Source organism: Hippocampus bargibanti, linkage group LG09 (assembly GCF_051943395.1).
Source record: "Hippocampus bargibanti isolate YZ-2025 linkage group LG09, ASM5194339v1, whole genome shotgun sequence".
NCBI lineage: Eukaryota > Metazoa > Chordata > Actinopteri > Syngnathiformes > Syngnathidae > Hippocampus > Hippocampus bargibanti.
In genome coordinates this window covers 6,135,303-6,152,787 of record NC_142742.1, presented here as the reverse complement: position 1 = coordinate 6,152,787, position 17,485 = coordinate 6,135,303, and the positions used below count along the sequence as shown (strand labels likewise).

At 38.2% G+C, this 17,485-nt stretch overlaps 1 protein-coding gene across 5 annotated transcripts in view; it reads left to right on the top strand.

Annotated features, from left to right (window-relative positions):
* Positions 1 to 13,808, top strand: part of LOC148893451 (ryanodine receptor 3) — a 102,104-nt gene extending 88,296 nt beyond the window's left edge. For all 5 annotated transcript variants that reach the window (XM_089005057.1, XM_089005056.1, XM_089005053.1 and 2 more), the window contains 18 exons: positions 88 to 192; positions 1,314 to 1,395; positions 1,486 to 2,813; positions 4,405 to 4,463; positions 4,541 to 4,712; positions 4,789 to 4,875; positions 5,663 to 5,860; positions 6,190 to 6,320; positions 6,404 to 6,446; positions 7,646 to 7,773; positions 7,835 to 7,895; positions 7,971 to 8,117; positions 8,759 to 8,893; positions 8,972 to 9,128; positions 10,313 to 10,377; positions 10,476 to 10,576; positions 11,554 to 11,605; positions 12,801 to 13,808. In XM_089005057.1, the coding sequence (XP_088861183.1) occupies positions 88 to 192; positions 1,314 to 1,395; positions 1,486 to 2,813; positions 4,405 to 4,463; positions 4,541 to 4,712; positions 4,789 to 4,875; positions 5,663 to 5,860; positions 6,190 to 6,320; positions 6,404 to 6,446; positions 7,646 to 7,773; positions 7,835 to 7,895; positions 7,971 to 8,117; positions 8,759 to 8,893; positions 8,972 to 9,128; positions 10,313 to 10,377; positions 10,476 to 10,576; positions 11,554 to 11,605; positions 12,801 to 12,896 (3,147 nt within the window). In that variant the 3' untranslated portion in view covers positions 12,897 to 13,808. The remainder of the gene's footprint in view (positions 1 to 87; positions 193 to 1,313; positions 1,396 to 1,485; positions 2,814 to 4,404; positions 4,464 to 4,540; positions 4,713 to 4,788; positions 4,876 to 5,662; positions 5,861 to 6,189; positions 6,321 to 6,403; positions 6,447 to 7,645; positions 7,774 to 7,834; positions 7,896 to 7,970; positions 8,118 to 8,758; positions 8,894 to 8,971; positions 9,129 to 10,312; positions 10,378 to 10,475; positions 10,577 to 11,553; positions 11,606 to 12,800) is intronic.
* The last annotated feature ends 3,677 nt before the right edge of the window (positions 13,809 to 17,485 follow it).

Here is a 17,485-nt window from a genome sequence, read left to right as displayed (position 1 = left end):
TACAGGTGGGATAATCAGGATTTCTAACAGGACATCGGTTTTGACAAATCCGAATGCAATCGACTAACTGTGTTGTATGTTCTATAGGGGCCTTGTATAGGCAACCAACAGAGTTTGGCTCATAGCCGATTGTGGGATGCAGTTGTCGGCTTCCTGCATGTTTTTGCAAATATGCAAATGAAGTTATCCCAGGTATGAATGCTTATGTTTTCTGATTTTCTCATGGTACAAAATTTTTTATTCAGCTCCTCTCCCAATTTCGAAGTTGAGTTGTGATGGGTCGTTTTCTCTGGTTCACGGCTCTTCACGTTGTTAGAAGATGGTAGTAAAATCAGCAGGAATCAAGGTGATGAACAGAAAGATAGCATTGTGAGATAGAAGTAGGCAGGCAAGTATATAGTATATGTATAGTTATACAAATGAGTAGAAAATAAGTAACATTGAATGTTTGAGGGTGTGCATATAAAATAGTTCTAACAAGTTCCTTAACCAGACCCAAACTGGGTCGATTACAGTAACGTTGTGACATTTGGAAGCATTTTCTCGTTCAGTGTTTTATTTTAATTTAAAAAAAAATGTGTTTTACAATTCACAATTAAGACATTAACTCATTTACTGCCATTCCTGGATTTATTCAAGAATTTAAAACATGACGTGGAGCCATTGCTGAATGTGTTCGGATTTTGGGTTTTCTTGAAGGTGATGATAAAGCGCTGGTCAGACCTGTGGCAATGTTTTTCCCTTCCACAAAGGGGCAGCGTTAGCCCTTTTGTCTAGCGGCCCCCATTTCAAGTTCAGATAACTCCAGAACCATATGATTTAGGAATTAACTCTTTTTTTGATGAAAGAAGAGAGTCTAAGGCAGGGGTGTCAGTCATTTTATGCCACGGTCCACATTGTAGTTATGGTTTCTTCAAATATTACATATAGAGCGCACAACAAATTAATGAATAACTTGTTTTCAAATCTGAAGTCAAGAATAATGGCTGTTATTGTGGTTTATATCCAAAAATATGAAATTTTGGTTAGGATTTTAGCAAGCATCATGGAAGTTTTATTTGCTTTCGCCGGCCGAAAAATAGGATGTGGCGGGCCGGATTTGGCCCCCGGGCCTTGACTTTGACACCTGTGGTCAAGATTTCTTACGTGACATTGAATATTTTTGTAGTCCTAAAACTCAATATTCTGTGGGTCCTGGAATTTGACTGAAAATGACAAAAACCCTGACACTCGAGTGGACACATTTTTGCAGATCAGGCAGTGAGTGAATGACTTAAGAAAAAAAATGTTGATGATCAAAAAATGTTCATCAGGACTCCAGTCAAATTGAACTTCTAAAGGAGCTACTGGACTTGCAGAAGGACATGATCGTCATGATGCTTTCTCTTCTCGAAGGTGAAGTCTCTGGAATCTCTTTTAGCAGCAATGTAATGTACGTATTGATCAGATTTGCGTCATAGATGTTCTTTGCTTATCCCATCGCAGGAAATGTTGTCAACGGGACCATTGGTAAACAAATGGTAGACACCTTAGTGGAATCGTCCAGCAATGTGGAAATGATCCTCAAGTTCTTTGACATGTTCCTCAAGTTAAAAGATCTGACCACCTCGGATAGCTTCAAGATCTACGACGCCGAAAGCAAAGGTTTCATCTCCAAGAAGGATTTCCAGAAGTCTATGGAGAACCAGAAGCAGTATTCGCAGTCGGAGATTGAGTTTCTTCTGTCTTGCGCCGAGGCGGATGAGAACGACATGTTCAACTACGTCCAGTTTGTGGAAAGATTTCATGAGCCCGCGAAGGACATCGGCTTTAACGTGGCCGTTCTGCTAACCAACCTCTCAGAGCACATGCCTCACGATGCTCGCCTCTCAACCTTCCAGGACCTGGCCCAAAGTGTCCTCAGCTACTTTGAACCCTACCTGGGTCGTATCGAGATCATGGGAGGAGCCAAGCGCATCGAACGAGTCTACTTTGACATCAGCGAGTCCAGTCGAATGCAGTGGGAGAAACCTCAGGTGAAGGAGTCCAAGCGACAGTTCATCTTTGATGTTGTCAATGAAGGCGGAGAGAGCGAAAAGATGGAACTGTTTGTCAATTTCTGCGAAGATACCATTTTCGAGATGCAACTGGCATCTCAGATTTCAGAACCGGATGCGGTCGAACGTCTGGAAGGAGACGAAGACGATAAACAGAGCCTGGCGGAGAACCAGCAGGAGGAGGAAGAGGCGGAAGAAGAGGCGAATGTGATATTGGAGTCTTCGTCTGCCTTTACCATCGCTTGTGTCTCCATGAGAAAGAGCCTGTGCCACATTCGCCAGTTGCTCACTTTCAAGAGCATGAAAAGGCAGTATAGAAAATTCCGGAGGATGAGCGTGAAGGAGACGGTGTATGGCTTCTTTTCTTTCTTCTGGATGATCATCGCCGGTCTCCTCCACTTTGTCTACAGCTTGGTTTGGGGTTTCTTTCATATTTTGTGGAGCACCATGTTTGGGGGTGGCCTGGTCGAAGGGGCAAAGAACATGAAGGTCACAGACATTCTGGGAAACATGCCTGATCCCACTCAGTTCGGGATCCACGGCGATGTGTTGGAGACGGAGAAGATGGAGGCGCACGAGACATCGGCGTTGACCGAGTTGGGTCACATGCTTCAGGGGGAAGCGGCGGAGGCAGACCTGATGGCCGAGCTGCTTAACATCCAATCGAAGAAGGAAGGTAAACATGGAGCAGAACCCGGATTGGGGGACGTGTCGGAGGTGGTTGTCGGGGGTGACGCTCCGTCCATAGCCAGCGCTGTCAAGCAGAAGAAGGCTCAGGTGAGTTCCATATCAAACGGCGGAACACAAGTCGAGCATAATCTGTTCAGTCGGTTTTTCATTCAGGAAACCGTTGTCGCCATATTTACTCATTCGCTGCCATTCACAAATTTATTCGGGAATTGAAAATATGACATAGGGCATCGTTCCTGAATTTTGTCAGATTTTGTTTTTTCTTGTTTGGGTGTCGATACAGCGCTGACCATGGCCTCTGGCAATGTTTTTTCCCTTCCATAAGGGGGCATCATTTCCCTTTTTCCATGTTAGCGCTTTGTTCCAGCTTCAGCTGTTGTTAAAGCGTTAAATAAACCAGTACGTATGGATTGCATTGTATTTTGGACAGCCACGCTCATTTCAAGCTCAAATAACTCCAGACCCTTATAATTTAGGGATTAACTCTTTTTTTCTGATAAAAGAAGAGAGTGAGGTTTCTTACACTGCATTGAAAATGTATGTAGTCCTAAAACTCACTATTCTGTGGGCCCTGGAATTTGAGTGATAATGACAAAAACCTTGGCACTGCAGTGGATACATTTTTGCACGATATGCGGTATACAAAACGCATTGCACAAATACAAGTGTAAGGAACAAATAAGGCTAAAATTAAATTTAACTAGCGTATTTACCTGACTATAAGGCGCACCGGATTATAAGGCGCACCTTCAATGAACGATCTTTTTCAAAAAAAAATCCATACATAAGGAACTCTGGATTATAGGGTGCACTGTCAATGAATTACATATTTGTAAACGTTTTCCCTATGTAAGGCACAAGGGATTTTAAGGCGCAGGGCCATCATTTGAAAAGAAATTGAAAGCTTTTAAGTGCGCCTTATACAGTAGTGCGGAAAATATGGTAATTACTGAAGCCACAGATGACAATATCTGACATTGAAACATGATCTGGGAATTAATACTTATAATTATAATTAATACTAATATTTTCCGGTGAATAAGGCACACCCAAAAGCCTTGATTTTCTTCAAAAGATGACCCTGCGTCTTATATGTTAAGTCATATTGGGCCGCAACAGGTCTCGTAACTTTTGTCAGCCGCTACCGACTCCATTTCCGCCTGTAGAATAATAATAATAATAATAATAATAATAATAATAATAATAATAATAATAATAATAATACATTTCATTTATAAGCGCCTTTCAAAACTCTCAAGGTCACTTTACAGTCACAGGATCAGTTTTTCTGTGGGTGAGCAGCGGCAGCCACACAGCCTAGACGAATTCGTGCATAATCCAAGCCTATTCTGTAGTGTATTATAATGTGATGTGCCTTATATTTGGAAAGGTTTTAGATATTTCTATATTATATTTGGAAAACTTTTGTCATTCGTTGAAGGTGCGCTTTATCCTCCAGTGGAAAAAGTTTGAAAATTCACCATTCATTGGGGGTGATGCCTTATACTCCGGTGCACCTCATCCACCGGAAAATACAATAATATTTATCACTAAATCTGCATTTGTAAATAATAATAATACATTTCATTTATAAACACCTTTCAAAACTCTCAAGGTAAATGAGTACGATGACAATTTCACTTGTAGGAGTCAATGTTATTGTTCATCTATTTTCTAGATGGCTGCAACAAAGGGGGCTTCAAATGGAGACTACAAATCGGATTCTGAAAAAGCAGAGTTAGTGTTTTTTGTTGTTATTTTTTTTAAGGAAATGTACTGAATTTCTCATGTCTCACAAATGTTTCTTGGCATAGCTCTGACGATGGTGAGAAGAAGGACCACGACAAGGCCAAGGATGAAACCCCTCCTGTGCTTTCACAAGAGAAGAAGGCCCCAAAGAAGAGACTTGGCATCAAGAAAGAACCACCAGAGGCGTTCACCGCCAGCTTCTTTGCTGGCTTGGAAATCTACCAGACCAAGATGCTGGTTAGATGATGTTTTGATGACAGCTCTTCCAATGAATGACCGATGACTATTTGATGGATATTTTTGTGTTTTCTAGAACTACCTGGCCAGGAATTTCTACAACCTGCGATTTTTGGCACTCTTTGTTGCATTTGCAATCAATTTCATTCTTCTCTTCTATAAAGTGAGTTTTTCAAAAATCACATCTTGCAAACATGTGAAAATATATTTATTTATTTATTTATTTATTCATTTGTTTATTTGCTTGTTCATTTACTTATTTTTGTATTAGTTTATTTATTTATTTGTCGATTTATTTATTTTTGTTTATTTACCTGTGCATTTATTTATTTGTTTATTTGTCTATTTACTATTTATTTATTTATTTATTGTTTATGTATTTACTTGTGCATTTATGTATGTATTTGTCTTTTTATTTGCTTGTGCATCTATGTATTTATTTAGTTATTTTTTGTTTGTTTATTTATTTGCACATTGCACATTTAATTATTTAGTCTCTTTATTTGCCTCTGCATTTATTTGCCTATTTATCTATTTATTTATTTATTTTTTAGTTGTTTTTTGTTTGTTTATTTATTAACTTGCGCGTTTATTTGTGCATGTGTTTATTTATTTATTTATTTATTTATTTATTTGTGTTTATGAGAGGAGACAGTCAATACTGTTTTTGTGTTGAATCATTTCCTCATAAGTAATTTGGACCTTGTTTTGCAGAGAAGCACAGAAAACAAATTGTCAATGGAGGAAAATGATAATCAACATTTTCAGTTTCCAAAATTCCCCATTTATTTATTTATGTTTTAATCATAAAACATTTAATTTTTATTTATTTATTTGTTTATTTAGTTATTTTTGGTTTGTTTATTATTTACTTTTGCATTGTTGTGCATTTATTTATTTGTCTTCTTATTTATTTGTATTTATGTATGCATTTATTTTTATGTTATAAGGTGACTGGGGATAACTCCGATGATGAGGACCCTTGGAATGGTCGAGGGAGAACTGAGGAAGAGGAAGAAGAGGACAGCTCTCTTGAATATTTTATCCTACAAGAGAGTACAGGCTACATGGCGCCAACGCTTCGCTGTCTGGCTATACTGCATACTGTCATATCTTTCTTGTGCGTCGTTGGATACTACTATCTGAAGGTACACACACACACATATACAGTATATATGCCTAATGAATGAACTTACATACAGTAAAAATATGGTTCGCTATATAGACCAAAGACTTGAGACCCCTATTTTTTAATGACATGTTGAAATATGTGAATATTCTTTTGCTTTTGTCTATATAGCGCAGTGTCTAAATGAACAATTTCAAAACCAGATTTCTCAAAACAGAAGTAGGACAAAAGCAGCAACCCGCCTAGAGCCGCATGCAGCACTGTAGCGCCACCGTAGTGGCTACATGGAGCTTTTTCAAAAATGTCCTTTAATCACTAAAGCAATGATTTATGTTGTATATGTGTAAGGTTCCTCTGGTGGTATTTAAGCGTGAGAAAGAAATAGCAAGAAAGTTGGAGTTTGCTGGACTCTACATCACAGAGCAGCCATCAGATGACGACATTAAAGGACAGTGGGACAGGCTGGTCATTAATACGCCGTGAGTTTGTCTTGCTGATTTATATCCCTGCTTTACATTTCCAAGAGTGTCACGCTATTTTTTTTTCATGATGTTTTTGTCAGGTCTTTCCCCAACAACTACTGGGATAAATTTGTCAAACGAAAGGTAAGACAGAGAGCATTTTATATTGTCAAACCAAACTATTGTGTCTTTGGTGTAGCACTACCTAATTTTTGCATTCATCACATTTTTTTTTCTTAACTCATTCACTGCCATTCACAAAATTAGTCGGGAATAGAAAATATGACGTAGTGCGCCATTCCCGAATTATTTCGGGTTTTGTTTTTTCTTGTTTGGGTGCCGATAAAGCGCTGGCCTTGGCCTCTGGTAATTTTTTTTTTCCTTTCCACAGGGGGCAGCATTTCCCTTTTTTCCATGTTAGCGCTTTGTTCCAGCTTCATTTGTAATTAATGACCTATATATACCAATATGTATGTATTGCATTGTATTTTGGACAGCCGCCCTCATTTCAAGCTCATATAACTACAGATCCATATCATTTAGGAATTAACTTTTTTCTGCACATGTCTGGCAGTGAATGAGTTAATTATTATCATATTTTAAAGTTGCCAGTTTACTTCCTGAGCACTCTATAAGTACCTTCTAGAAAGGCACCAAACCCCATTAAGTGACGTAACAATTCAATAATTGTTAACATCAGTGACAATGGAGTTTCTCAATGTCAACCTTGATTGTCTCTGGTGGTGTAAATAAAATAATTCTTTTGAGACCCCATTGTATGATGTTGTGATATTGCAACGCGGTTGATATCACTGTTAGAATATTTGGTCTACAGGTTGAAATTCTGGATTGGAATCTCTGCTTGCTGGGGTTATTTATGCTGCGTTCCAGATGTGAAGTTCATTCAAATTCACTTCAAATTGCCCACACACTGTGAAAAAAGGCCACAAACATAGAATTTAGTTGGGTAATTAAACAAAATATTTGATGTTTGTTGAGTTCATGTGAAAATTGGTAAATTTTGAACAAAAAAAGGTCTGTAAATTCCTTCTTTTTAGCAAGCAACCAGTACCTATCACTCAGAGCCAGGTGGGATAATTTACAGCTAACCCTAATGAGCTCATGTGCTATTGAAATACATGTATTGTTACAGCATCTGCTGTTGTTAAAGAGCTATATAAATCAATATGTATTGTATTGTATTGTATTGCATTGTAATTTATTGTATTGTAAACAAAAATGGATGCATGAAAGTTCTCATACCAAACATGTAAAATATTCATATTTTTCAAACCTTAGTTGGGGACCATTTCCATGTTCTCTGCTCCTGTTTTTTCTTATAGGTGATCAAAAAATATGGCGATCTGTATGGCGCCGAAAGAATTGCAGAGCTGCTGGGCTTGGACAAAAGTGCTTTGGATTTTAATCCAACAGAGGAAGCTGTTACCAAGGAGGCATCGTTGGTGTCCTGGTAAGAGATGGGATGTTTAAGAAGTAACTTCTAGATTGACTATCCCCTTTTTTGTCAACAGGTTGAGTTCCATCGACACAATGTATCATATTTGGAAAATGGGGGTGGTGTTTACAGACAACGTAAGTGTGGATGCTTATATAGATGAATCCATGCATAGGAAAATTGAAGTAACTTCAAATGTCTTTCCTTATCAGTCATTCCTTTACCTTGGCTGGTACACGACCATGTCCATTCTGGGCCACTATAACAACTTCTTCTTTGCTGCGCATCTACTGGATATCGCCATGGGATTCAAGACGCTACGCACCATCTTGTCCTCTGTCACCCATAATGGAAAACAGGTGAAGCATAGCGTACCTGTGACTGTGATGGTTTATAACATCATTGGATTGGATTGGATTAGTCTCGCGGAGGAGAAATGTACATTTCACGGCAGCAAAGTGATGAAAGTAAGAGGAAAAGAAAGGAAGAAGTACAAAAACAAAATACAAGAGCTGCTATAAGGGCAGCCACTCTCGCGGCGCCATGTTGAAGTCAAAACAAAGACAAAAAAATAAATAAATAACGTGACACAACACAAAAGATACAGACAGGCATTCAATTTTAAGCACTTTCTGCTCCATTTTTGTTGTATGAAGCAGTTCTAGATGAAAGAGGAGAGAATATAACCGTCCTTTTCACCAGTGGATCAGGGGCGCCATATTGAAATGTGCACGTCTAATACAAGCTAAATGTTGAAAGCAAACACGAAGCTGTAGCGTCCATTGACGAAAAGAGATTGTCTCACATCTCCTGTCACACGTAAATCCGCTTCAATTCCAAGCTGCGACGCTCCTTTTTTCTCATGGCGGGCGTCACAAACATAAAAGAATATAATCTACAATATTTTTGGTCCATGGTAAAAGTTGACCTATATAGTCACACTATAATGGTATGTTTCTTTTTAACAGACAAGGTTCTAATTTTGTGTACTTGTGCACAGCTGGTGTTGACGGTGGGTCTCCTGGCCGTCGTAGTCTACCTCTACACTGTGGTGGCCTTCAACTTTTTCAGGAAGTTCTACAACAAGAGCGCAGATGATGACGAGCCAGACATGAAGTGTGACGATATGATGACTGTAAGACAACCATTCTAATACCCCCCTCCGCCCCCCTCCAGAGTGGAATCAAGTGTAAGAGTCCGCTTTCCTCTACAGTGCTACTTATTCCACATGTATGTCGGTGTGAGAGCTGGAGGTGGAATTGGTGACGAGATTGAAGACCCGGCTGGTGATCCTTATGAGCTGTATCGCATCCTCTTTGACATCACTTTCTTTTTCTTCGTCATCGTTATCCTCTTGGCCATCATTCAGGGTGAGGCGCGATATTGCGATTACGCAAATTACGGGTTTCTATTCCTGTTCATTTGAATGTAAACGGTATGGTACGCTTTTGCATCTACGGGTATTTCGTATGCATTTGAACTTTTAAATATGATTAGGTATTGTTGTAAATCACAATCTGTGTTCTGTTTATCCACTGGCACAGTCGAGAAATTGATTTATTTCTATGTTTGGAATCTTCCACACAATGAGATAATTGTGTGGAAAAATGAGATAAATAATCTGCAACGTTGTGCAATCATGATTGAAAATATTACATAAGATTAGCCTTTATGAGTCTCGCAGTGGGGAAATTTACATTTCACAGCAGCAAATTGATGAAAGTCAGTTTGGAGTCATTTTAACCCTTTACGACACGTGTGCCAAAGTCAAGGCCCGGGGGGCCAAATCTGGCCCGCCACATCATTTTATTCGGCCCGCGAAAGCAAATCAAATTTGGGAAATTCCGTGATGCTGGCTAAAGTCCGAACCAAATTTTCAAATTGTCCAATGTAAACTACAATAACAATCACTAATTTTTTTCTTCAAATGTGAAAATTAGTTGCTGGAATGGATTGGATTGGATTAGCCTTTATTAGTCTCGCAGTGAAGAAATTTACATTTCACAGCAGCAAAGTGATGAAAGTAAGAGGAAAGGAAAGGAGGAAGTAGAAAAACAAAATACAGGAGCTATTGTAAAGGCAGCCACTCTCGCGGTGCCATCTTTGACGTCAAAAGAACAACAAAAATAACTGAATAACAAATAATGTGACACAACGCAAAAGACACACAGTCATTCAATCTTAAACACTGTCTGCACCCTCTTCGTTGTATGAAGCAGTTGTAGATGAAAGAGGAGAGGATCAAAGCCTCTTTTTCACCAGTGGATCGGAGACGTTATGGTGGATTGTGGACGTCTGCTACAAGCGAAATGTAAAAAGCAAACACGAAGCTGTAGCATCCATTGACGGAAACAGATAGTCTCACATCTCCTGTCCCACGTAAATCCGCTTCAATTCTAAGCTGCGACAATTCAACATACGCATCGCCGTAAAACCAGAGGCTGAGACTGGGTCACTTGGAAAATATTGTGGGAGAATTTCACATACTGCCTGTCCACCACGATTATGTTCACACACATGGTAGCAGGAAGTTACAATGTGCTAATGGTTGCAGGTTTGATCATTGATGCTTTTGGAGAGCTGAGAGACCAACAGGAACAAGTCAAAGAGGACATGGAGGTGAGTGATTTCAGATAAACGGAAATATAGACTCAGCCCATGCCATGAACCCCCTTCCCCACTCTCTCATCTTTATGATTTCTTCTTTCCCTCATCAGACTAAATGTTTTATTTGTGGGATCGGAAATGACTACTTTGACACAACGCCTCATGGCTTTGAGACTCATACTTTGCAAGAGCACAATTTGGCCAATTACCTGTGAGTATTCAATGATAAGAAAAAATCAATACAGTATTTCATTTTCTGTGTCCAGACATGTGCAAAGATGTGTCCACTCCAGTGCCAGGGTTTTTGTCATTGTCACTTGAATTCCAGGACGTACAGAATATTGAGTTTTAGGACTACATAATCATTCAATTCAATGGAAGAAACCTAAGACTCTCTTCTTTCATCAGAAAAAAAAGATTTACTTCCTAAATTATAAGTTTATTATGTCACTTAATGGGGTTTGGTGCCTTGCTAGAAGGCAGTTATAGAGTGCTCAGGAAGTAAATTGGCAATTTTAAAATATTATGATAATTAACTCATTCACTGCCAGACAGGTGCAGAAAAAAAGTTAATTCCTAAATGATATGGATCTGGAGTTATATGAGCTTGAAATGAGGGCAGCTGTCCAAAATACAATGCAATACATACATATTGGTTGATATAGCACTTTAACAACAGCTGAAGCTGGAACAAAGCGCTAATATTGGAAAAAAGGGAAGTGCTGCCCCCTCGTGGAAGGAAAAAAAAACATTGTCAGAGGTCTGGCCAGCGCTTTATCGGCAACCAAGCAAGAAACAACCCGAACAAATTTGGGAATGGCGCTCTACGTCATTCAGGTGTCTCTGGTCAATAGGCAGGGGACACCCTGGAACTCAGAATCACGCTCAGAATCACTCCTAGGGACAATTTAGAGTGTTTATTCATCCTGACGTACGTGTTTTTATCATGTGGGAGGAAAACGGATTACCCGGAGAAAATCCACACAGGAGAACATGCAAACTCAACACAAGAAGGCCTGTGGCTAGAATCAAACCTTGCACCTGCGCACTGTGCGGCCGACACGCTAACCGGTCGACCAGCATGCCGTCTCAACGGAACACACAGAGATTCAGTTTGTTTTGTGTTGATATTTGTGTTTCTCTTTCATTGACTCTGCTTTGTTTCATTCATTCATTCATTCATTCAAGGTTTTTCCTGATGTACCTCATCAACAAGGACGAGACCGAGCATACTGGCCAGGTGCAGTATGATTTGTTGTGATCAACTTAATGACCGTATTTTCCGCTGTATAAGGTTTGGAGTTATATGAGCTTGAAATGAGGGCAGCGATGAATGGTTTATTTTCAATTTTTTTCCATATATAAGTCACATCGCCGTATGAGGCACACCCCCAATGAATGTCTGTGTAAACTCTCAGTCGTACAGGAGTGGTCCATCGATGAGAAGGTTTCTTCAGTCGTCATCTGTATATAAGGTGCACCAGAGTACAAGGCGCAGCCCCAATGAATGATGCATTTTCAAACATTTTCCATATATAAGGCACACCGGAGTATAAGGCGCACCCCCAATGAATGTTGCATTTTCAAACTTTTCCCATATATAGGGAGCACTGTAAAATAAGGCGCACCCTCAATGAATGGTGTATTATCAAACTTTTTCCATATATAAGGCACACCTTAGTATAACATGCACCCCCAGTGAATGGGATATTTTCAAACTTATTCCATATATAAGGCACACCGGAATTTAGTATTATGATAAATATTATTGTATTTTCCGGTGGATGAGGCGCACCGGAGTATAAGGCATCACCCCCAATGAATGGTGTATTTTCAAACCTTTTCCATATTTAAGGTGCACCGGAGTATAAGGCACACCCTCAATGAATGGTGTATTTGTAAACTTTTTCCATATATAAGGCGCATCCCGAATGAATTTTGTATTTTCCAACTTTTTCCATATATAAGGCGCACTGCAGTATAAGGCGCACCTTCAATGAATGAAAAGGTTTTTCCAAATATATCAATATCTGAAAGTTTTCCAAATATAAGGCACACCACATTATAAGGCGCTACAGTAGAGGCTGGGCTTACGCACTACTTCTTCTGGAGCTGCTGACAGTAGTTGTGAGACCTGTTGTGGCTCAATATGACTTCACATATAAGGCGCACCGAAGTATAAGGCGTAGGGTCATCTTTTGTAGAAAATCAAGGCTTTTGGGTGCACCTTATACACCGAAAAATATGGTACACTGAATCACTATGTTCTATTAAATAAAAATATGTATTTTTTTGTAATTAGTATTTCATAACCAATTATTATAATCCCCTCATAAATAAAAACATGCACGACAGTAAATAATGAAACATACAGCAAATTCAGCAATTTACCATACTTTTCTTTATGTGTGTGTATGTGTGTGTGTGTGCATTAGGAGTCATATGTGTGGAAGATGTACCAGGAACGCTGCTGGGATTTCTTCCCAGCAGGAGACTGTTTCCGTAAGCAGTACGAAGATCAGCTGGGATAGAGCGGATGCTTCCTCCGTTACCTTTCTGCCACTCGATTTTGCATCTATGAACTCCCCTAACCACACCCAGCAGAGTGGGGCAAAAATAACAATGACACAACCATTGAATTGGATGTACTTTTATTCGTATCACAGTGGAGAAATTTACATTTCACAGCAGCAAAGTTATGAAAAGAAGAGGAAAGGAAAGAAAGAAGTAGAAAAACAAAATACAGGAGCTATTGGAAAGGCAGCCACTCTCACGGCGCCATCTTGAAGTAAAACAAAAACAAAAAAACTCAATAACAACATGACAACACAAAGACACAGAGCGTCATTCATTCTTCGGCACTTGCTGCACCCTCTTTGTGACATGAAGCAGTTCTAGATGAAAGAGGCGCAGTGTTATGTTGTCCCGTTTGTGAGGGTGTTTAGAGACAATTTGTCGGTCAAATTATGCACAAGAATCCAACCTAATTATTTCGAGAATGTTGATATTCCATGCCAAAAGAAGAGTGAAATGAGTGAGTCATGTAACCCTGCAAGTCAAATGTCGAGTCAAACGGTATTACGTATTTCAAATATTATTTCTAAAAAATAATTGATTTCCATGAAGTGCCTTCTACTGTAGTAACAAGTCTACATTACAAAGAAAGCTATGCAAACAATTGTGCTGTTTTTTTATCGTATGTAACAGATTACAGATCGACTTGTTTTTTTCCATTCAACATAAGAACAGATGTGTTATGTATTTATTTATTTATTTATTTATTTATTTATTTATTTGTTTGTTTGTTTGATTGCAATGGACATGTAATGTTACATGTTGTATAAATGACATCTGAGTTGATCTGGAATTGCTATTGTACGGCCGTTTGTATGTCGTCGCTTTGCGGATTTGTGCATTTCTTTTGATGCAACGAAAATAAACTAGAGAGAAATCATTTTTGCCCTTTATCTTCTTTTTAAAAAGTATAATAATAATAATAATAATAATACATTTCATTTATACATTTACATACAGTATATATGGTCTTAATAAATGTTCTATAATTTTGCCATATTGCTCACAGCATTTTGGTGCTGATACATTGTACCGTCCCATCAAAATATGTCTAGGATTCTGTTTGACAAACAATTCTATTAACATTTACACCATTTAAGATGTCCGTCCAATGAGTTTAAAAGGAACAAAAATCTAAATTAAAAAAAGCAACTACAGTACATTTAAACCACAAAACGTCAAATTTGGATTAATCCTAACGCACAAGATGGCGCTACAGACCACTGTTCATGGCATTAGCCCTACAGTAAATTGGTCACTTGTGCAACACTTCGTCCCATGCATTACAGTGATTTATTGTGTTTATTTAATTGCTTGATAGTTTATGTATTTATTTATTTTTATATATGGGACTAAAAATAAGAGTCATATTTCCAAACCAACCAGCATTGTTATTTCTTTCAGTACAAGATATGATTTCAACAAAATGGCTTCCGTAAAACTCACTGAATCACTAAGTTGTAAAATCAAAATCAAATGGATGAATACATTTGTTGCCTTTTCTTAGGGTCGATATTTTCGCTTATAAATGAAATGTATTATTATTATTATTGTTATTATATACAATGTTAATATGAACAAGTAGTCAACATTGACTGAAGTGATAATCAGTGGTCTATAGGGGGCGCTAGTGCCGTACACTGTATATCCTCATCGATGATCTCATGGTGGTCTCAGAGGATTTTGTTAAATCACAAGATGCCAGGTGACCCCCCCCCCCCCCCCCCCTCAGACATACGCCAATCTTCTGGTCCTTTTTCACTTCTGTTCTCCTGTCTTCCAGCATCAACGTCAAAATGAAAGCCTGCCATGATGTCATCTTCTAAATATGAAGGTAAACATTTCATGGGGGGATGGATGTGAGTGACCTGTCTGATAACTTCGCTCCTCAATAGAATGTTTTGATTGATTTTTTTTTTCTTCGTTTGAAAAAAAAATCGTGTTTATTTTTTGAATTAACTATTTTTCAAATACATGTTGGGTTAAAACGGCAAATGGTAGGATAAATGAGCAGATAATTGTTTTAGCCGTGTTTAATTGAATTAGTTTTTTTTTTTTCAGGATGACGCACTCACTTCATTATTTAGTTTACAATTTAGGTCCATCTGGCATCTGGCAGGTAAAACGTCATTAGGCCATGTGCGTTGAGCTTGTTGTGTATGTGAGAGAGAGAGACCTCCAATTATGTGGATGTTACAATGCGTGTACACTGATGCTACATCTATTTACAGATTTGTTCAGAAATTTTACAGACTCTCCTCATGGATGTAAATGTTATATCTATCTAACTACGGTGGGGAGAAATGGTTCATTGGCGCTGAAATACTAATTATTTAAAAATCATCAGTTGTGAATTTTCGATCAACTTATATATTGGTATCTGTATCTATCTAGCTATCTGGTTCATAGGAGATCAAATACTTATGCCATTCAATAAAGTACGAACTAATTATTTAAAAATCAACAGTTGTGGTTTTTCTATCAACCTACATATCGATACCCGTATCTAGCTATCTAAGCTATCCAGCTATCAAGGTAAGTTGCTAGCTCACTATCTGGTTCATAGGCGATCAAATACTTATTATATTCAATAAAATACAAACCAATGATTTAAAAATCATCCGTTGTGGATTTTCTATCAACCTACACATCTGTACCTGTATCTACCTAGCTATCTAAGCTATCTACTATCTTGCTAAACTATCTAGCTAGCTAGCTAGCCATCTAGCTGTCTAGCTAGGTAAGTAGCTAGCTAGCTCACTATCTGGTTCATGGTCGATCAAATGATTATGACATTCAATAAAATACAAACAGCTTCTATAACCAGATAGCGAGCTAGCTATAGCTATCTCACTATCTGGTTCATAGGTGATCTAATACTTATGATACTCAATAAAACACCAACTAATTATTTAAAAATCATCAGTTGTGGTTTTTCTAGCTATCTAAGCTATCTAAGCTGTCTAGCTATTTAGTTAGGTGATTAAATACTTATGACATTCAATAAAATACAAACTAATTATTTTAAAAATCTTCAGTTGTGGGTGTTCTATCAACCTACATACCTAGCTAGCTATCTACCTATCTAGCTATCTTGCTATCTGGTTCATAGGCGATGAAATACTTATGACATTTGATAAAATCCATACTAATTATTTCAAAATCATACCGGTACAGTACCTGGATATATCTAGCTATCTAAGCTATCGAGCTATCATGCTATCTAAGCTATCAAGCTAGCTCGCTAGCAATCTAGCGAGCTAGCTAGCCATTGAGCTATCACATTTTCTGCCGTAACGTGTTGGCTGAAACTGCGCTGTCTTGAGTGTATGATCACCAAATTAAACAGCAACAGTATAATTTTTGTGATGTAGGTTCAACCGTGCCGGTATTAGCACATGATAATGGTTTTATGTCGTATTGGTTAATTGTGTGTGTTTAAACAACACCGTGGATTCAACAGGAGGAGACGAATGGCCTCGATTAAGTGTATTTAATCATTGGCTGGCCTACTGCTTTCAGTTTCCTGCACCCGCTGGGGTAAGATGAATGTCTACAGGATATTTCATCAGACCTCTCACATCAGTGTGCAGGATATGAGTCTGTAATTCTCTCTGTTTTGTTTTGGCTTGTTTCCAGGCACAGAAAGATGGCAGGATTGCTTCACGGTACGCCATTGGAACCGGCATGAAAAATATTAAAAGATTTTGAGCATTTAAAGGACAACCGACGTCTACGGACAAGTTGTGTCCATAATTTGTAAAATGGCTTCAAATGACTTCTACTGAGCGTATTTTACAAAGATACCACCGCATATAGCTATATTTTACATTTTAAGACTCGCGCTGAATATTCCGGAAGTCTTGTTTTTGAGTTGGTGACGAGTCCGTACGTGACGTCACTAAAGGAACGCCCCCAAGAAGTCAAAGCCATTGACTCATATGTTGTGGCACCATCGCTCTAATACAGTGGTTCAAAGAACCGTTATTTCATGAAAAATAAAAACATTTTGTTTTACAAATTCAACACAGACATTTATTTAAAACAGAAAAAGGTCAATACAATTTCAAGATGTAAGTATAGTTTATTTATTTCTTTATTTATTTAGGAGTCTGTTCATTTATTTATCTATTTGTTCATTTATTTATGAGTCTGTTCATTTATTTATCTATTTGTTTATTTCTGTATTTATTTATTTATTGATGTATGTAATTATTTATGTATGTTTAACCGACCGAAAAAAAGACATTGTAGCAGTCCTTCCATCACGTCAATGTATTTTGCTGTATTGTTTGGTCTGAAAACCTTGTGTTGCACCCAAAAGCCGCCAGAAGAGCATGTCCAAGCTCCATATAAGGAATTTATCAGCCTGTGGAAACGGAGGTGGTCACAGGAGGTCGCCATTTTGTGCGTCTTTTTCGTTGAGACATCTTCCCTCACATGTTGCCTCATAATGGCACGGAATAAATTATTTAATCGATTGCAAACATGTATGCTTTCCTCTTCAGAACTATTTGAATCATATTCATAACTGGATGTGTAACAA